At 38.3% G+C, this 21628-nt stretch overlaps 1 protein-coding gene across 2 annotated transcripts in view; it reads right to left on the bottom strand.

The window, feature by feature from the left end:
- Nucleotides 1-720: 720 nt before the first annotated feature.
- Nucleotides 721-21628, bottom strand: part of LOC141940079 (transient receptor potential cation channel subfamily V member 6-like) — a 32391-nt gene continuing 11483 nt past the window's right edge. The window contains exons 3-16 of one of the 2 annotated variants that reach the window (XM_074860866.1): nucleotides 21392-21514; nucleotides 20344-20484; nucleotides 19711-19809; nucleotides 19326-19501; nucleotides 18298-18444; nucleotides 12779-12991; nucleotides 12343-12429; nucleotides 11163-11239; nucleotides 10690-10855; nucleotides 10355-10421; nucleotides 9479-9747; nucleotides 8355-8461; nucleotides 6650-6888; nucleotides 721-782 (exon numbers count right to left, since the gene is read on the bottom strand). In XM_074860866.1, coding sequence (XP_074716967.1) covers nucleotides 721-782; nucleotides 6650-6888; nucleotides 8355-8461; nucleotides 9479-9747; nucleotides 10355-10421; nucleotides 10690-10855; nucleotides 11163-11239; nucleotides 12343-12429; nucleotides 12779-12991; nucleotides 18298-18444; nucleotides 19326-19501; nucleotides 19711-19809; nucleotides 20344-20484; nucleotides 21392-21514 — 1973 coding nt within the window. Of the gene's footprint in view, nucleotides 783-6081; nucleotides 6889-8354; nucleotides 8462-9478; nucleotides 9748-10354; nucleotides 10422-10689; nucleotides 10856-11162; nucleotides 11240-12342; nucleotides 12430-12778; nucleotides 12992-18297; nucleotides 18445-19325; nucleotides 19502-19710; nucleotides 19810-20343; nucleotides 20485-21391; nucleotides 21515-21628 lie in introns of those variants that run through there. The other variant, XM_074860867.1, reaches the window with a different exon arrangement.

Genomic DNA, 21628 nt, shown 5'->3' with positions numbered 1-21628 from the left:
AAAAGTCTTCTTTGAGGCTACAAAGAAAAACAGCCTTCCGTTGTCTTGTTGATGTGCCTTAAGCAAGACAGTCAGGCAGCAAAGTTTTCAAAATTCTTGTTCATGTCCTAATTATCAATATATGATGTTTTGCATGAAGCCTACTAGGAATTTTATGAAGACCCATATCCTCCAAATTACTTCCAGAGGCCTTTCAATATGCTTCAGCTGATGTCCTTCAGCAGGTAAGGGCTTTACAACTTACTTGTTTGTAGGATCACCCATGAGACTATCTGAATGGCACTATCAAGTATACCCTTAACCCCAGGGGATACAAGACTATTGTTCATACTGGGAATCATAAAAACACCAAGACAAATGTCCAGCTTTATACTGTTTGCTAAGTTTCATTAAGTACATTTTTTTTAGCTCAAATTTTTTGCCTGTAAATACAAAATTAATCTCTTCAGTACTGCAGTAATTAATGCGGTTAGTATATGTATATATCTAAGCCTATTCAAATTCATATTGAGCTCTAATATGCTGATGGAGGACAAAATATAGGCACAAGACCAGATGGGAGAAGGGAAATTACAGGAGACAGTAAAGATGGGCTTACAATTTAATTTTATTTTAGATTTCCATTTTCTGGGGGGATGAGGATTCAAATAAAGAAGGCTATTAATGTCTGAATAATAAGGGACAATGATCAATTGTGACTTGAGAGGTTCAGCTTGGACATTAGGAAAGAATATTCTCACCACAAGGCTGGTGAAACAGGTACACAGAGGAGTTCTGGATCTCTGTCTTTAAGATTTTCAAGACTCTGGAAGACAAAGTCATGGCAGACATGGTCTGATGTTGGATGACCTCAGATGTCCTTTACAACCAATTCTTCTATGAGCCAATCTGACTAGAAATCTGATAAATTCAAAATCATTCATTCATTTTTTTAATGACTTGCTTTTCTTGTATCTTCAAATCCAAGCTGACTTGTAAAATTCTCCTGCAGATAATGCCACTGATTAGTGATCAGAATCACTGGTATTTATTTGTGGGAAGAATTAGTCCAATCTATTTCACCTCTGGGTGAAACCCTAGAGCTTTATTTGTCAAGCACTGAACACTAGAAGAAAGGATGAAGGGTGAATAAGTCAAATTTCCTCCCGGAAGAGTTTTTCCAGGCAAGCTAGTGAATTTATCAGAAGCATAGTGGGAAAAGACAGAGAATAGTTTACAACATAAATGAGAATAGAATTGGGCAAGTACTTTTTGTAACTTACTCTCCTGAAAGGCAGGACTGTTTATTCTGCTCCATTGAATTTGCCATAAAATTATTTTTGATGCAGAATTATGTCTCATCTTTTCCTATTTAAAAAGTTTTCAAAATGGAGATAATCTGAACCAGTGAGGAGACAATAACTAATAACCTAACACCTGGTTGGTTCTGTGGAAAGCGTGAAACCACAGCTACAAGAGGTGTCAAGTGCCTGACTCATCTCAGTCAAAGCTTTAGATTTTCTGTACTTAAGCAGCTGGGCAATTTGAAAACTTATTTCTCAAGATGACACAGAAATCAGCACATCTGACAAGGAATCTGTAACTTTTTCCATCTGGTTCCTGACATTTCATTTGCCCAGCTATCCCCTTGGGAATTCTAGGAAGCTACCACATTCTCTTCAACTTTCCCTCCATGTCCCAGACAGAAGTGGGGCTAGCACCAATGCACAGCATGGTTTTACCAAATGGCTGTCAGTCCACCTTGACTATACCAATAATACAGTTGATTAGTATGTGTTGTAGATATTGTCCCCCTAGAAACTTTAATTTATTGATATTTTATATTAAAATCCCTAGATCAACTTAGAACTTCTCAGAGGTTTTTTAAAATCAATATCAGGCTGGCTGAGCTTATGGAACACTACAGTATTTTTTTCTCAGTTCTGCTTCTTTCTGACATACAGTCTCAATTAATTAATTGTAACAAAAAGAGAACTTTAGCCAACCAATGCATTTGATTAATGAGTAGGAAGGTATTCTAAGGACAGGATTTTCATGTATGCAGAGGGATGATGGTAAAGTGTGCTTCTGATGGAGCAGCAGAGAGGAAAAAATAGCAGCAGATCTTACATAATTTGCAATTATCAACCCAGCATAAAACAGTAGCAAGATCAGAGGCTTATCATATAGCCCAACTCAGAGATGCTTGCTTACATTTTCACTAGTTTCTGGTCTTGGATTGTAGATTCCTTAAAGCAGGCCCAAAACTCTTGTCAAAGAGTTCTCTGTGCACAGTTGAGAGCTTGATTAAAATGCTATCACTTCAGAAATAAAAATAACCTTATTCTTAAAATCAATAGTTAATGGCTCTAAATATTACCTAAACTTCTATGATCCAATTATTTGTTGGATTGGTTTATTCCCATTTAGAAAGCTTTGAAAAGATCAACTTAAAATGTTGTTTTGTTTATTTCTATACAAGACACAGATAAGGATGGGTTTGTTCTTGCATTTATTATAAAAATCTAAAAAAATAGCACATATTACTGGGACTAAAGTTAGATACTGCAAACAAGAGAAAAAACAAGTGCAAACAGAAAGTCCAATTAAACTATTGTTTCAGTATATTAGCAATTTTATTGATATCTAATAAACAAGCAAGACCCTTTATTTACAGATGAGTTCCTCAAGAGTACAGAATGCACTTCAATAGGAGTTTATGGAAATTCATTCATCAGGATTCATCCCACTAGTCTGACTTGCAGTTTCTTTACCTTGTTTGCTTTAATGTGTAATATAAGATGAAGTCCTCATCCTAGATGATCTTCAAGGTCCTTTCTAACCTATATGATTCTGTGAAATCATAGTAATCATTTAAGAAATGGTGTAAACATCAAATTCAGCAAACCACGATTTTACCCACAAAACTGGGCTATCTCTGTCTGGTTTGCGTGTGTATTACTAATGAAACTCCCTGTACCTATGTGCAAAATAGGTCATTCCACCAACAGGAAAATATGGCTTTTTCTCAAAAAACCTTGTACTACAGTTTTCACTAAACACTCAATGACTTTAAAAAATAAGGGCCTCGATAGTTCTTATTTTGAAATGGAAATCAGTATTTGAAACTATACAAATTTTGTATAAGGAAATTACTGAAGTGGATTGCTGTGGAAAAACAGCTTTAATCCAAAAAATCTAACACGGACCCAAACATGACAAACTGACCCAAGTCAGTTAATGTCTGTGATTGTTACCAGAGAAACAAGCACAAAAATCAGCCCATGATATTTATTTTACATACAAAGAAGCAGACAACATACTCCATATATTTAAAATTTTTATTTTCAGTAAAATACTTCTCATTTTACTACAAGCAACTGGATCAAAACATTAATTCTTATCACATTATCAGAAACTAAGAAGTTGCTTCAGTAAGGTAGAAGATAGTTTGAGGTCAGCAGTTTCAGGGAGGGGATGAATGTCTGCTTTGAAATTATTGCAATATTGTTAGAAGGGAGAGGAAAGACACCTTGCAACAAAAAGGAGCAGAAATACTGTTTCAGAATTTTAGGATATAACTAAAATGCAAAAAATTGAAGCAAATCCTGAAGCAGCATATTCATGCAGAATATTACAGCAAAAGTGCTTTGCCTTTGTGTGACTGTAGTCATTGCTGTTTCCAAGTATGAGCCAGACAGCATTAAACCAGCTCAAATTTTAGACTAGTGCCTCCTATTAGTTCACCATCTGAGGTTCACATGGGCACAGCTCATGTGTATATGTCCTAACGGAAGAGGGTAGGTATTCCACATTTACATATTAAATTTAATATTTCCAGCTTCTGCTGTGCCCATTATATCTGCTGACTTTTCCCACCTCAAATTTTCTTCTATATCTGTTTATCCTCCAGATCAAATAAATTATGCTAAAAATGGTCTACACCAGTCATCATCAACAAAAAGAATATGCAAAATTGACTGGGGAATAATTTAATATTGATAAATATTCTGCCCCCTTTTGTATATGATTTTTTCAGTGATTTTTTTTTTAATGTGCTAGTCACCTCAGGAAACTGGAAGCCAAATTCCAATAGCAGTCAGGAAGAAATTTTTTATGATGAGAGTGGTGAAACACTGGAACAAGCTGCCCAGAAAGATAGTACATGTCCCATCCCAGAAACATTCAAGGCCAGGTGTGACAGGGCTCTGAGCAACCTGATCTAGTTGAAGATGTCCCTGCTCATTGCAGGGGGACTGGATTAGATGGTCTTTAAAGGTCCCTTCCAACCCAAAATATTCTATGACTCTCTATCTTATTCACATTAGGCAAGTCCAAAGACAGGAAATAAATCACACAGTTCTATGCTGTTCTGTGCGTAGGTTCTGTGGAAGGAGTTTGAAAGCTAACTATTACAGAATATAATTTTTCAAGAGGAGGCACTTCCTTAAAAATATCTGCTACTGGATTTTTTCTTTTCTTTTTATGCAGAGCAGATACAGAAATCTATAAAGACCTAGCACTGTTAACTGAGTTCTGTTCTGCCTCCTGCAATGTCAATATGTTGTTTTGAGTTCCGAGGTCAAAACTCTAATTATTGTTTATAGTGACAAAGAACACAAAATCAGAACAGGGCTTACACAGCCTATACTTCAAACAAGCTTTTAAAATATGATGATGATGATAATGATGATGATGATGATGTCACAAAGAGGAGTCCTTTTGTAGAAATGGCTATATGTGGCTCCATCTTAATAGTATTACTGCAGGTTTCTAAACTAGTGAAAAGACTACTATACTTGGGGGCAGGGGGAGGTGGGGGAAGCCATCAGTTCTCCCCTACCTGCTACTTCATATTCACTATGACAGAAAATTCATCTACAATTACAGCAGCAATTCACAGTTCTGGTTAATGTACCACATTGTTCCCATCCCCATAGACCACCAACACAAAGGTTTTGGGAAGGACTGACAATACTTAAGTGAACAAGACCAGGCAACACTTTCAATGCAACAAAAGGAGTCAACTCAAAAGTATGCAATTGAATTTCACAGTCTTCTGTCGGTCTTCCACTGGAGCATAAATACACATTCAAGTAAGAGAAAGAGGACATTTGAATAAACACACATGATTGCAAAGGTCACGATGCTCATTATAGCACCTGCAAGAGAGGAGGTGTAGGAGATGTTTGCTGTGATATTTCAATACAATCAGAAATGCACTGGATTCAGCTTTTTCATTATCTGCTTTGATTATCACAGGGTGATTTGGCTCAAAGTCTAATGCTAGATAATAATCCTTGGCTTCTTAAAAAACAAAGTTTCTGTTACTAGCCCTGTTGGACAGAAATGTTAAGACCATGGACTGCTTTCCACTTCTGTTACTGGCATAAAACTCCACACCCCTGAGAATACAAAAAAGCCTGAAATGACCCTGCATTTCTCTGAACATTTCTCCATTTTTCTTAAAGTGGTCCTAAGCAGATGACAAACTGACAGACTGGCACAGTATCATGCGTGGAAGGGAACTGCATGGATGACTCAGTTGTTCATTGGACAGTTTTAGACTTTCAGAGAGAGAGCAAGCATGTGAGCACACAAGTTTCTGAACTGCCTCTGCAATAGCTCTTATTCATCTATTCAACATTTCCTCTCCTTTTCTTTCAGTGCTACATTGTAGCACACTACCCAATGTTGACAGCTAAGTTATAAGTCAAAGAACCATGGCTCAGAATCCTGCTCTTCCACAGAAAACAAAAGACCAGCTTCACCTCACTTGGGAGATCAATAGCTCTGCTGAAATTTCACACTGCCAAAAGTCACCTTACCAGGTCATATGTGCTCTTATTAGGAAAAGAAGTTCCTACTTCAGATCCTTCAGAATCCTCCCAGGAATAGCAGTCACTTCTTTTTAAAAGCTTAAAGTGCATTCATGTGACAACAAAATAAAACAAACAAACACATCACTAAAATAACCCCAAACAAACCAACCAAACCAAACCCAAAACAAAACAGTCCTGTTAAGACAACAATGTTGAAAATGCAGCTAATAGAGACTTCGGTTCTTCAGAGGGCAAAATCTGTCAGGCCCTGAATGCCAGCTTAAGTAGTTACAGTCCTTTTAATCACCACAATGTCAGTGACTATCTTCATTCCCGAGCTTAGCTACAGGGTTTTTTTTCAGTTCTGTAACCAAATCATAAAACAGAACTTCAGTCAACTCTCTCTGCTATAAGAGCATTGGGATTTTGTGAAATTGGAGGGAGAGATTATACTGTATGCAACAGTCTGGGAGAGGACTTACTGATCACTTATTTGTAAATGGATGAAATCCCATTGCTGGCTTCTTTTACTCATTTCTGCAGGGTGCATAACAAACCACAACAGACCTTAGCTCAACAAGCCCACCAGCTTGGTGCAAGTATCAGTGCAACAGCAGAGACACTTAAACGTAGGAGAGAAAAGACTGCATTCATATATCATAACATAGATGCCATGAACTGTTTGTGAACTGTTCACCAGCAGAGTTCTTCAAGGCTGACAAGTGTGTGTAGCATGCTGGAGTGTGTATGAACAGTTGCAGAAGATAACTGTTGTGACAAATGATCTGTGTTGTGGAGTAAAAAAGAGGCGTCTTAGACATCATAAACCTCCTCTTCCATGGCATGACCAACCTCTCCACAAAGCTGGTGGAAGGTGTTGCGCCTCAGGATCTCCCAGCCACGGTGAGAACTAGTCCTGGATGTGCTCCGTGACAATGACAGAGCAGACCGTTCCTTCTTGTACAGAATGTCTCTATTGATTTCCAGCTTTTCCAAACCTTTGTCATAGTCATCCCTATCCTGAGCCTTAAATGCTTCTGTGTAACGCATCAGCTTGTGTTTGTTGGGATCAACCCTGTCTTCAACTCTGTAAGAGGATTAAAAAACATAAACTGAATGAAGTAGAAACATGCCAGTTTATCAACAAAACCAAGCAGTCACAAGAAGCAAGCCCCTCCCAAAAATATGCCTACTGATCCAGACATTCCAGGAAATCTACACAGGAACAGGAAACTGATCATAGGCATGGTGCTAGCAGCTGCTAGCACACAATTATCTCCTAGATCTTCATCCCCATCATTGACTTCAGTACCCTTATCTGCCCATGGTTTCCTGTCCTTCAACTCATTTTCATGATTTGGCCTTTCTGTTTTGCCAGCTGTAAGCTATCAGCAGACCTACCCTACCTGACTCTAGGTCCAGATCCTTTCTATATACACATATATTCATCCATTGCCTTTGTTCTTCTCTTTCCTCCTCTGATACTCCATGGCTGCAAGCCTCAGGATGTCACTTATCTTTTGCTGAATTTTTATTTAACTGCTCCACTTGCACCAACCCTTCTCTACATTACTTCTAACTTGTCTTCTGAAATACTCTCCCACACTATATACAATGAACGTACATGTCATTTGACAGAACTAAATCACACCAAAATTTCTTCTCATAGCATCGAGCGAAGAATTGTTGCTGCGATATTGCTCTTGCAAAGTTACATTTTGCACCTTGGACTGAAGGTCTTGCATATTGGTACCACTTTAGGTCTGCTTGTTCTGCCCAGCAAACCTGAAAATCCACAAGGTTCATTTCTCTGCCAAAACCTGCAAAAAGTCCTATTTTGTACAGTCACCACTCCCCCTTCTGGCTTTATCAGCAAAAGATGATGCAGTTAGAAATGACACATGCCCAAAGTTAAATCTTTTCTCACCCTGGAATAAATATTGATTAAAATCAGAAATAATGAATCTATTGTTATGTCGACTACAGACAGTGTGTTTGTTATTTCAGCACCTAAACTGAAATCCTGGACCTAAGCTTTTGCCACCCAATGTAGTCTTTGCAAAGTATAATATAGTTACTGGGTTCACACAAGAAAAGAAATCTTGCCTTTAATTATTCCTGGTTTTGAATAATCTGTAAAGCAGTTCATTGTTGCTGAATACCTAATTGATTGATCCTGCCTCTGCCATTTCATGCATCTAATAGATAGGGACAGACAAGCAAGCACAGCAGTGAAGTTTTGTGATACTCATTATAAAAAGTTTGAAAGAAAAATTCAGGCCTTATAACCCATGTAATTTCTGGGGTCTGTCTCCTGTGATTACTGGATAAGAAAACATCAGCTGATTTCACAAGGAACTGCACAGCAGGGTTTTCTGCTGGGAACAGTGGTTGTCTATCAATCACAGACAGAAAACAGATTGGGGTCTGTATTCTGGAAGGGAAGGACTCCAAACACTCCTCCCCAGGCCACTGGAAAGGCTCTTTATTAACATCCATACACTGGATTCTTCTTCTGGGATCCTTACATGCACACACTAGAAGAGAACTGACCTGAGATACCATCGGTCCCCTAGCCCGTACTCCCTCCCACAGATTCCAGAGCGAGGCCAGAGACACCGTGGCAGTTTCCGCTCCAGCATGACAGTAGTAGCGACAACCTTTAGAATAAAAAAAAAAAAAAAAAAAGCACTTGGATGAATTAGGAAAAAAAAAATTCAGACTGTCTTTCAAAATTACCAGTTTTATAAATACTGACCCATTACCGTACTTCATTATAGCTCCATATGTAATGAAGAAAAATCAGAGTCAATCCTCCATTTATTATAGGACAATTCACTATTTTAGTCCTAACTGTACCATGTTTTGAGGAAGCAAAAGTGCTCAACTGTTAAATTTCTTTCCTTTTATACCTGATGGTAATGAGTAGGGTAATTAATTTGCAAGCTAGAGGAGAGTATTTATATCTGCATTAACTACCATCAAAACTTACCAATGTGGCCACACAACTACATTTAACTATTTGACTTACTGCTTTCCCAGAGAAAAATAGTAGGAAGTGGATTTCCTGTCGAGCAGCTATATAACTCATCTGTTTGAATTTTTTTGCCTTTTGAGCTAGAGTCAGGCCAACTTCTTTTAATGGATCTAAAGATGTTACTAACCTACTTGTAATCATTACCTTGCATTCTATCTCCTCTCAGTCAATCCCTATAATTATGATTTAACTCTCAGTTACATAGAAATGCAATTTGTAAAAAAAGAAGCAACTTTAATTCTATTTAACAAGAGATTCCATGAGTAAGGAACAAACAGCTAGGACAAGAAAGGCTGGATGGGCTTCAAGCTGCTATTTGAAATAAGGTAGGAATACCCACACAGCAAAGATATATTGGAAGACAGTTCCACATGGGAAGATGTGCAGAGGAGTAATCCTGCACATAGAAAGGATGGAAGAAATTTAGTGGCTGATGTACAGAAGATGTAAAACATAATTAAAAGGACATGGCTTATTGTATTAGTCCCTGAGAAAAGTGAAGGACAAAGAAATGTTTTAAAGTACCTCATTTAGAGCACAGATGTCAGAGTAAGTAATTGCACCGTCTGGCCCATTCTCCCTGGACAACCTTTCCCCTTCTTTATTCAAAACAAACCCACTACCGTCTAAACTAGATTACCTGGGCTCTCCAGAGCTCATCCCGCTCATGGGCCACTCTCCAGTGGGTGTCACCCATCATGGCAATTAACAAGTTGAGCATAAGGAGGGTGGCAATGATGGCGAAGGCAAAGTATACCACGCTGTACATAAAGGGCAGGTCCACATCATAGTTTGCAGGGCCATCAATGATAGTAAGGAACAGCTCAAAGGTGGTGAACAAGGACATGGGATAGTTGTAGAACTGCCCAAGGTTTTCAGGGTTCTCTGTCTGGAAGATGATGTAAAAAGCTAGAGGAGAGCAATGGGGGAAAAAAGTTTAACCCATAGTTTAAAATTAAAATTAGTTTAACAATGGGAATCGCATTCCAAAAGCAACAACAGGGTCCTGTAAGAGATGCTGACAACACAAAGTGGTCTGGGAAGGTGTTTCTATACTAGTGCAGTATCCAGCATAACAAGGACAAATCCCTGACTAGAAACCACTGGCATCCATTATAAAATTACTCAGAATTACTTTGATTATTTATTTGTTCTCAAAATAGTGATATTTTCTTCTTCAAGGATATAATAAAGGTATGTGTGTTAATCTCCTTTTCCAAAGACAAATATCATAAATGTAGCATGTTTTTAAACCTTGCCACATATATGTGGAATTACGTGGATTGTCCTAATATCTGTTACCCTGGAAAGAGCAAGAATTTCAAACCAAACTCATAGAACAGAAAACAGTACTGGGAAAGTGACCATGCTTAAAGAAATAGAATTTATACATCATCACCACCTTTGCCACCTAACTTAGAGGGCAACCTGAGAATAAATTAAAACCTACACATTTAATACATACTGAAGAAGTTGGCAGGGGTAACATATTGCTGTTTTGCTTTTGTAGACTCACCTGATGCAAAGCCTAGTATCACCACAGCCATGAGCCAGCAAAAGCGCATAAGATCTCCAAATATCATCTGCAGAGCAAAGACAGAGCCACCATAAGGCCCAACTGTCCCACCAAGTCACAATGCAAGCCTATATAAATAATCTTCCAGATTCTAAGACCATGAGTGGACTAAAGGAAACTTCTACACTGAAAAGAAAACGTGGAAGTCCCAAACAATCTGTGCACTTGCCATTAATGCTAGTCCTGAGGAAGAAAAAGTATTCTTTCAGTTCTCCCTATCTGCAAAGAGGTGTCAGGATATTTGTAACAAGCCCATATTTGTTTGTGTCTTATACCTTCTGGATCATGATGGTAAAGGGTCCAAGCATCTGGAAGCCTCTTGCGAAGTACATGACATTGCACCATCCTAGCACCAGGGCAAAAGACATGGGCACCACCTCACCAGTTGTGCTGGTGAGACGCATCACCATGGTTACTAGAATCATGCAAGCATATGTGATGCTGCAAAGGAAGAAGAGACAGTGAAAAAAGTTCAGTAAATGAATCTTACCCTCCTTTTTTATTTCTTTTCAGAAATTCCAAGACAGGCATATACAGCCACCAGCCCCATAGACAGAGACCTCTCAGCATTGTCAACTCTACCTGTCTGCTCACCTGGCTTCCTACACACCAGCTGGGCCAGTAAGAGACATAAATCAAGACAAGGTATACTCCAAAAGAATGAAGAAAGTAACTCATCTGTCAAAAGACAGCAGTGGGGAAAATCAGAGACAATATATTTATTAGACTTAAAAAGTGATGTACTTACACAATTATGTGGAAAGGCCCTCCTAGGATGGTTTGTCCAAAGTATTTTGCTGCTCCAACTCTAAGGATATCTGGGATCTAAGAGACACATCCTAATGACTTTAGGACTCAGACAGATTCCATTACACTATTGGTAACCACCAGTATTCACAGGTCTTGGGTCCAGCTGCATCTGCTTTGTTTGATGATTCACAGTTTGATTTCTATATTACTTTAACAGAATGATTTCCTGTGGGATGTGACAGAGATTGCTGGAAAATCTAAGAATCCTTGGGCAGATTGAGAGACTTTGGTATGTGGCAGAGAAGTGTTACAGCGCAGAGCTGTGAGCCTGAAGTTCATATAGATTACTGAGAAGAGACCAGACAAACAGCTGAGCACCAGAAATTAAGACAAAAAAGACCTCTTGGGGAATCAAAGGAGTTTGTTATAATTCTGACTGTGTTAGCTGTAGTGTAGCCTCAGAGTCCCAACCAAACACAGGAAGAAGGATCTGTCCTGAAACATGTATGGGCAGAGAAAAAGCTGTTTACAAGCCCTGTTTTATTTCAGTTCTCCCTGGCTTTGTCATTTGAGTTTTCTCCTATAAATGTTTTGGCTTTCTATTTCGTATTATAATAAAATCAAGTGGGGGATGTATTTATTTTAATTTAAAGAACATTTGCATTCTTTTTGAGAGATCATGGTAAGGAGAACACCTAAATATGTCCACCTCAGAACTCTGGTTGAGTAAGGCTCCTGTTATAGGTCCATACAGTCACTGATCACAAACACAAACTTTTCTGTGTATGCACAGAAATCACCTACCATCCCTAAACACATTAGTATTTAGCAGCACTGGGTGAAGAATCTCTTAAGAATCTCATGCCATAGCTGGGATTCATCTGGACCCACATATGGTGCTAACAGAATCTCTGGCATTATACTGCAGATAGCATTTAAAAGTGCGGCCAGTTCTTCTAATTGCTGCTTCTGCACCTGTAGTCTTCCTAGTACATTGTCACAGTCTCTGTTTCATTCAATAGATATTATTGACAGTGTCTATTGCCACAGATGTATATCAAAGCACTTGGTCTAAGCAAATAAACCCTAACAAGTTGTGAGCACAAACTCATGTCTGTCTAGTAAGTAAAATCGGTCTTGATGAAACTCGAAACTATATAGCTCACTGCTTCTCTTACCTCAAGGACCAAAATTACTACAGCTCCAATGACTGTTATCAGCTCCCCCACCAACCTCAGCTCATCCTCATATGTCATATATGATTCCTGGGAAAAAAAAAAAAAAAAAAGAGGTGAATGGAAATAAAATTAAATTTTAAAGGGAGTGAAAGGAAATTAAAAAAAAAAAAAAAAAGGATGGGGGAAAAGAAGGCCCACTGTTAGTATAATAAACATAACTAGGCCTGACAAGGCCACAGGAACCAGCCCAGCCCCAGCAACGGTGAACAGAACATACCCCATGCTCCTCACTGACAACAGTCAGCTGGCAGAAAGAGAGAAGGAGGACAACTCCAATAGCTGGGAACTGGGAAAGACTCGGACTTTCCAGTTAAGTAGGTTAGATGAGAACTGCTCAATGCTGCCTATGGGGCCCTGACTCCTATAGACACAGTACCTGCAGCATTTTCTGGACATAGATTGTATTGTCTCGGCTGCTTGTTTTGTTGCTTGTTCGGGGTTTCAGTGGTCGGTAGACACAGCACATAGTGAAGCAGACCATGTAGAGTATATAGAATAAAGCCAGGAAACAGAAATAGGGCCGACCATACATATTCCACTTCAGGCTCACCAGCTCCTTCACAGGTGTTAGGTCCAAGATCTGGCGTGCCTGAGAAAGACAGAAAGAATTAATTACCATGAGGACATTTGTTTACAAGCATCATTCACATTGTTTCCTGGGAGAATGTTAACAAACTATTCTCACCTACTCTATTCAGCTTTAGGAAGCTGAATTTATTTTGCAAAAATGGAATGCTCAAGGGGGTTTGGATTTGCTCAGTTTGCCAGTAAAGAGCTTTGAAAAAAAAGTAAAAAATACATCCTGCAGAGAACAGCTTTTGAGTGACAGTGCGAAGCACAAGAAAAGCATGTTAGTACTGGAATAAGTTTGTTGGCTGTTTAGGCCTGGATGCATACACTTGAGACAGACCTATAATCTAGGTCCATGAATGCAAATATATGAGGATGTGTTACAGAAAATAAAAGGCATTATTTAAAATAGCATTTGATAGCATCCTTTATGAAAGATCCCACTATCTTTTATGAGGCTACCTGCAGAGTGTAAGATATATACATATTAGGATTGGGCTAACTTTACAGTGTCAGAAAGTTTATAAATCCTGTGAACTCTAGGGACTCAAACACATACAAAGCTAATTCTATTCATGAATTGTCTTTTACTGTAACTGGAACCAGTTTTGAAGAATATTTTCATTTGTTAAGCAAGACAGCACAGTGCACTCTACAGCAGACACTCTCCTCTGTGTAAAATATACATCATAATTAGAACACAGAATTGAAAATAAGATAATCTGGATTCTATTTTCAGCTACAGAAAAAAGTTTCTGTACAATCTTGCAAAATTCACTTTGATTTTTTTCTCCAAATTGGAGTTCTGCATTTATACATGTAAGTTAACATTGGTTTCAACAGCTATTTCTATCAACTTCAGTAGCATTTGTGGAACTCTTAATCTCTAGGAAACATGTCAAAAGATCCTTTAGATGATTAGCTCTCTTTGAAAAACTGACACTGATATTACCTTGATTTAGCAGGCAACTAAGAGGACTTTGGAAAGATTTCCAAAGTTCCTTAATTTCTGTCTAAATGCGGCCTGTTAATGGACTGGATTTTCAAAAGTTTTCACCATTCAGCTATGATGATAAAAAATACAGTATACCCACAGTGATATATACTGTGAAAAAAACAGGCTCTTTCAAACTAGTGCCTTTACATTATTTTTATCATAATCAAAGTTTTGGCCCTTCTTTTTAGAATCTCAGTGGTGCAGCTCAACTATATCTAGAAGATCACATACAGTTCCAGGAAAAACAGAAGCTTCTTGCTTGATATGAAGTGAGCATCTTGCATGATATGAAAAAATAGTGCTGCTGCATACCTTGGGGTTGTGTTTCTGTCAAAGATCTGCATATACGTACTGTGTAGCTGGGAAATTCTATACAAAAAGAAAGCTTCATCAAAATAGTTGTGACCATAGTTTTAGAAGTGACAAAGAGGCTCTGTAAAAAGCAAGAGCAGTGGAGTTATGAGCACTGGAGGGAAGAATCCTCTCCTATCATACAATTCCATTTCAAAAACTAACAGGAAGAATCCAGAAACCTTCTTAAGTGCTCTCATGGTTGATCTGGTTGATTTGCACACATGCACATAAAGGATAAAGAAAATACAGTAGGATGTTACAGGAAAAAAAAAAAAAAATTCAAGATTTTTTCCTCTGTTGAACATTGCTGATCTATGCCTCTGAGTAAATCTATTGATTTGCTGGTGGGATGACAAGTATAAAACCTGTAAACATCAATATCACTCCACTCTTTTTAACTGTTTTCCTAGGACAAGATGAAATTACAGCTACATGAACTGTCTAACAAATGTCATTACTTCCTCCTACAAACTTTGCCTTATCTATGTCCTTAGAGTATCAGTACTCCATCACATAACTTTAGGCACCTAAAGGAGGTATCTTCATTAGTGATGTGGTTATCCTAAGATTTCTCTCCTTGTAGGCAATAGAGTCCTACAGACTGCTGTTCAGCTCACCTAAGATCTAAACTGTTCTCTGGAGATACTTAGTTACTTGCATTTCTCTATCATCCACATGTAAAATACAGGGAATCTGTATTCCTTAATTAAACACTGTAGTTGGAAGCAAAAATGAGATGGAATGAATCTAGGCCAAGTGCACCTCTTTAGCTTAATTTGTCCAATGTTAACACATAATATTGTGTGCAAAAAAGTAATTACTCTCAAACCCACCCAAAACTAGACACTCTGCTTAGTAAAATAGTCTGTGAAGAAAGAATGAACCACAGGAAAACATGTTAATTTTAGTATGTAATGCACTATTGGGATGTATTAAATAACATAGTGACAAGAGCACTATGCTGATATGAATAAAATGGAAGAGAGAATATTAGGGTCTTTTCATACTGAGTTCTTCTGAAAAATTTGTCCTGTGATTCCCTAGTGGTCATAAACTACATAGAATCTCACTGTGAGGAAGTATGTTCCACAGAAGTGACAAATCTTATTTTCAAAGTAGATGGATGATACTGACTCAGGTTATCATGGCTTCCAATATCTGCAGTAATTGAAGAGTTAGATATCTACTTTGGAATCAAATGGATCACCTTAAAGTATTTTCAAAACAAAATCTTTTTCATTCATTTATAAACCATAATCTGTTAAAGTGAAAGTAGAACAAAGATACTTTGTTTATTTGTGCCTGCAAACCCACAAAATCATCATGGAGTGTTTTTGTGTTTTACTGTCATCTCATTATAACTGTTTAGGGTCCCATTCCCAATCTGGAAGAAATCAGTATAGCTGAACTGAAGTTATAATTGTACTGGTTTCCTAGAGTTGAAGAGTGAACCTGTAGTCCTTTATCTGTCTTCCCTATATGGAATTTCTATTGATGTAGATAGAATATGGAAATATTCAGTCTAGAAACAGAACTATGGCTGGTATGTTTATAAAGGATCAAAATTTGATTTGTAGGTCAATGGGCTCAATCCACTCCAGAGATAGTCAAAAGCAGTTGGATTCAGCTACTTTAAGACAGTCAGTGTTATTTAATTTGCAGTTTCTCTGCCTATAAAAAAAGGAAAAATTTATTTGCCTGTTCTCACAGAACACATGCAGGGTTCACATGAGCAGTAAGTTACTATTCCAAGAATCCTTTCAGAGGTTGCTAACCGAGTGCCAAAATATCAACAAGGCCTTTTCTGTAAAAGGGAAACAAAGGCATACATATCATTGATTGGAAATTGCCCTCAGTTCTGATGGCATCTTGAGGGTAAAACAAAAATCTGACAACTAAAATTTATCTGATAAACCTTTGAAATGTTTTTTCCATCCAACTGAGGATGACAGAATATTCCTGTTAGTACAGCAATACAAGTCTTTTGTATCAGATGATTTAGGATAAGAAAATTGGAACATTTTTCCAAAAGAGATTAGTACTTGTCTAAAGCTCCATGGCTTATGTAAAAATATTACATTTTAAGTTTCTGCATTATTATTTGGGTGATACTTAACTGAGTCATCTATATCAAGCCTTCAGCTTCAGCTAGAAGACTGACACAGCATAAGTAGGACAAACAGGATACTTTACACCTTGCTTATGAATTTGACCCACGCACTTTATTAAATGCTTCTAGACCTACTTCCTATTGTAATGTTTAGGGGACCACTGCAATAAGCAAAAAGGAGACATAAGTCAAACTGGCATGAGTGGGTCTGCCTGTAAGGAAAACTTCTAATTGCACTCTAGATGTTTTCCTTCTCTTGCTACGTTGCCCTGTTTCCTCTAAGTCAGCCAAAGACAAATTGCAAAAAGTGAAAGGAAGATGTATGTTTGAGTAAATGGACATGGCTCTAACAGAACTCTTGAATGACCTAAGAAATATCCTAAAGGATCAAAACTGAGATAGCTAACCTAGCTAGATAGCCTTAGATGTTCTGTTTTCTGTAGAAGTCAGTATTCTAGAATTCTTTGCATAGGAGAGTAAATTTTCAAAGGGGTAAGTTTGAAGCTTACTATAATCTTCCTGTAGCTTAGTTCCCTTCTATTTTTTCAACTTTTCATCCACTTAAGGGTCAGAAAATATATCTTAGTACCTCTTTGTGTATGAATCCCCCTTAATACAAGAGGAAGCTGCTTCTGATTGGGGCCTAAATATGCTCTTCTAGTCCAATACCAGACTGGGAGGGTATGATAGGATGGGGTGACACATAGCATTCTTCTAGAGGAGACAGCAAACATTTTGGGCCAAACATATATTGAATGCAAAAAAGAATTACTAGTTATGCATGCAAAAATTGCGATTGCTCATATTTAAGAGTATTCTGGAAAATAAAGAAATCATAGTATCTCATGGTATTTGGGGGCATCTTATCCACTGAAATTAGGAATCTTGGATTTGCATGCACTATATGTTTTAGAATAAGACAGAGGCACAGTATTCTGCCTTCTTTTAGGATTATGGTTTAGTCTTCTGGACAACTTCTAAGGTTGTTCTATTTTTTGACATAGTCTGCTTTCCCCTGAATTTCCACATGTATCACCACACCTAGAAATTTAGAGGATTTTAAATAAAGGAAAATGAGAGTTTCATAGACTTCCTCCACACTGTGCAAAGCTCTCCAGTAGCTGAAACTTCTGTTAGAGAAGTCTGACTAAACTTTTGATAGATAGAAATAATACAGGATGGGTAGAACTGTGCTAATTAAAGTGTCTTCTGATTCATTTCCTGTCCTATTAGGATTATTTAAGGTGATTACAGCTGATAGGGTAGTGTACCTTGAAAGTCTTCAGATCTAAGCTTGCCATTAGTCTGCTATTTTTATCTCAGTGATCCCTTTACAAGTTTTTGAGCCTACAGCAGAAGTAATTCTCCCACTTTGAGTCATAACCTGGACAAGCAGTATCATTAAATGAACGGAATAATAACAATGAGTGGTTTTAAAATGCACTGCAGTTTAGGATTTCTGAACATAGTTGTGTCTCACAGTGACATTGTGAGAGTTAATGGGTATCACAGTTACAGAAAGCTACTTGCTAGAGCTGCTCTAGAGGTACTTGTTACTGATATCTTTGAGCCTGGTGAAAGAGAGAGAACCCTTTACTGAATCACACAACATCATTTCCTGTAGCTTGCTCAAAGTTCTTTCAATCATCTGCAAGTGTCACACCTCAGAAGAAACTGTATATTAAGCATCAGATGTAGCCAGATCATTAGTAAGCTGCTGCATTTCATATATTCTCTGCAGCACATGGTACAAACTCCTTGCTCTGTGGATAATATAAAAGAGCTTGAACCTTCTAACTCATCTTTCTTCTCCTTTTATAATCACCGTGGTCTGCACATCGAAAGCATGTGGTGCCCACAGTACCTCTCTCTTCTTGGTTGAGACAATGAGCTCAAGGAAGGACTGATCTTCAGCCCAGGAGTCAATCTCTGTGAGATCATAGAGCACAGTGGTCAAGGGGCCAAAGGACCAGAGATTGTGCTTCCGCTTCTGCATAAGGTATTGAAACATCTGTGGAGAAAAGAAAGGGGTCAAGGATATCAGTTTTCCAGTATATAGTGTATTTGCAATGAGAACAAATAAAGTTGTTAAAAACCCTTAACTGCCATGTATTTTTCTTGAACTTGGCAGTTGTTGTGGTTCTCATATATCTCAGGAACAATTACAGCAGGCAAAGAAGTGGAAGAACTTTTTCTGATTCACATCTGATCATTAGCTTTTGCTTGAGGTAAAAGATGAGCGATTTTTACACAATTCTCATCAAATTGGTAAAGTTATTTGACACAGTTATACATCTTGATAATAGATTTCAGATGGAATTATATGTTAATTAGAAAAAAAAATCCTTTTATACTCTTCTACAAGCTATTAGGAAAGAGGTGTGGCAAGGGAAATGATCCTGTCCTTTGTGGATCTGCAGAAGAAACACTAAACACCTTTGTCTTTTTGTTAAGGGGAAGGATGAGAGTTTACATTAAATATTGACGTCTTGTCTACCAAGATATGTCTGTGGATACATGAAGAAGTTTCCTGTGTGTCACGTTTTTCCTGTGTGTCACAAAACTAGACAACAAAGACAGTAATTTCAGTCAGACTTTCAAACAATTACTTGGGGTGGATCTTTCTGTTAATACCTGTTTAACTCAAATGCTTCAAAAATTGGGTCAAAAGATCTATTCTTTAAGCACTTGTTCCTTTCATTAGGATAAAGAAATTTCTTATAAATGGTTTTCTGGTCCTACATGAGACTTCTGGGGGAAAAAAAAAAAAAAAAGACTTGTATGTACCTTCTAGCCACTAAGAACATGCACAAACTCCCTTGGTCTGCATGACATTATTTCAAATTCTCCATTTCTATTTTGTATGGAGGCAACTGTGTCACATAAACTCACCACAGTGTTGCCCTCAACTCCAGCCAGTTTGAATGGAGTAAGCCCCTCATTGTTAGGAATCAATTCAAGTGATCCTGGTCCCTCTTTGTTCCTGTCATAAGAAAGTATCAGGCTGTACATGTGGCAGGCAAACGTCTTGTTAGGTTGGAGAACCAGGATGTGAAGAACAGTGTTACCTATGAAGGAAGCAGACCAGAAAAAGTATGTGGAATAGCCCAGCCCTGTGCAAAGACTGGCAACTGACTGATGGCTTTCCTTTTCCTCACATCCCTCATCCCACAGCCGTTTGTAATGAGAGAAAAGTATGTGCATGCCCAGATGACAGAGTCTGATTTAAAGTGTCCAGATCCACAGTATGCAATTCACTAGGCTCTACAGCACATACCTAGATAATCTCGAGCTCTAATATCAGCTCCACTTTCAATGAGCAACTGTACAATTTCCTCATTTCCCACACAGGCAGCAAATGATAAAACATGTTCTCCTGCAAAGAAAAGAATGGTGTGAAACAACATTAAGACCCCAGGAGGCAGGAGAGGTTGAAGCATGCTGACGGAAAGCTATCCATGCTATGAAGCCAGAGGTTATGAAAGGAAGAGTTACTTCAGGTAACCTGTAAATTTCCTGCCCCGCTCCTCATCCCACTCAGAAAGGAAAAAAAGACCTGCCCCCCACAACACTAAAAGGAAGAAGTATTCTTTTCAGGAGATTATCTTCATCAGAAGGCTGACAAGTAAGTTGGGGTATATGCTACTAGGAAGAAATTAAATTATAATTTTTATGCAATATATATTTTTGCATACATGAAAATATATAAAATGTGTATGACATTTATATTTATTTACATACTCAGATGGAGTCTTACTGTCTGCTAAAAGCTGTGTGGACTGATGACACTTGGAAACAGGAGCCTCTGCTTATCTGGTTTAGACAGGGACTAAAGCAAGCCTCCCTTATATTCCCTCATCACTCTGCTAGTTCCCTCCCATAGCAGCAAGGGGAGAAGATAAGGCTGTACCAAAATAGAGAAGGTTCTGGGAGCTGCGCCTGAAGAAGTGCCCAGTTGCCTGTGCTGTGCAGGCATTGGCCCCTCTCTTGAGTAAAGCCTTCACCAAAGTGATGTTCTGGTTCACTGCTGCAATGTGGAGAGCTGTCTGCCCTGTAAGACACAGATATAAAACCTTGCCTTCCAAGAAAGCTGATCAGTAGCTTGCAGTTCACATTTCAGTCATGGTAAAATGAAAGTTTTTAGGACTGCATCCGTAGTGGCTATACAATTTAGCTTTGAAGTTTTCCGTGTTGTGTGCAGAGGGCTGGACTACAGATTTTCCAGAGGTGCCATTCTACTTAAATCTTTTTATGAATTCATGAAAACTGATTTTACAACCTGCCAAAAAAAGCAACAGATGCACTTTCTAGATTTTTTTCTGGGGAAAAACAAGACATGCCACACTCTTTCAGGAAGCACACTGAAAGCTGTGTGACTATGTTTGCCTTCATGGGACATGAAGACCAAGTCAAGACAAAGCTCCCAAAGAAGACTTGCTCTAATCCTTCAAAATAGTTATTAGAATTTTTAAAACCCCATCATTATTATTTTAGTGGTTTCAAGATTCTGTCTGGCATTAGTCAGTCAGAACCATTCTTTAAATAACTGGCTCAGAGTCTAGACTTAAAAGCAGTGGCCACATTTGTTTTCAATCCCTATTCTTTGTCAACCAACAAATTATTTTTTTCTCCTTTCAGAGACCAGGTAGGGATTCCTTTGTTACACATGAGTATGCCAGAAAACAAATTATACATATCCTTGAAATCCCACTATAACCAACAGGCCCACCTGTGATTAAGGGTTTGTCAATTATGCATTTACATGTTTGCACATGGGTTTAATATAATTCCACTCTCCACAAATGGTCAGGAGCCATTTGTACGTTGGTTTTGCTATGTAACAGTTTAGCAATATATTGAACCATGAACAGTGTAAGCCACTTTCCTAAATGTACAGGTAGCACTTCCTCTCTCCCCCTGCCGAGAATCCTGCCCATCCTCATTCCCTGAGATGTTACCTTCATAGAGCTCTGATGTCATCCTTTCATTGACGAGCTCAGGAGCTGCTTCCATCAGAGTCACTGCCGCCTCCACGTTATCATACAAGGCAGCTACATGAAGAGCGGTCTCCCCCACTGCACCTAGAAACAGTAGAAGTGAGAGCATTGTCTAGACATTCAACTATATGGGAGAATTATGGGAGTGCTAGGTCCTCCGTTGAGTACTGCCAGGTGCCGCCTCATAATATGACACGG

Source organism: Strix uralensis, chromosome 2 (genome assembly GCF_047716275.1).
Source record: "Strix uralensis isolate ZFMK-TIS-50842 chromosome 2, bStrUra1, whole genome shotgun sequence".
Taxonomy (NCBI): Eukaryota; Metazoa; Chordata; class Aves; order Strigiformes; family Strigidae; genus Strix; species Strix uralensis.
The sequence above is the reverse complement of the archived record's forward strand: the minus strand, read 5'-3'. Positions and strand labels throughout refer to the sequence as shown.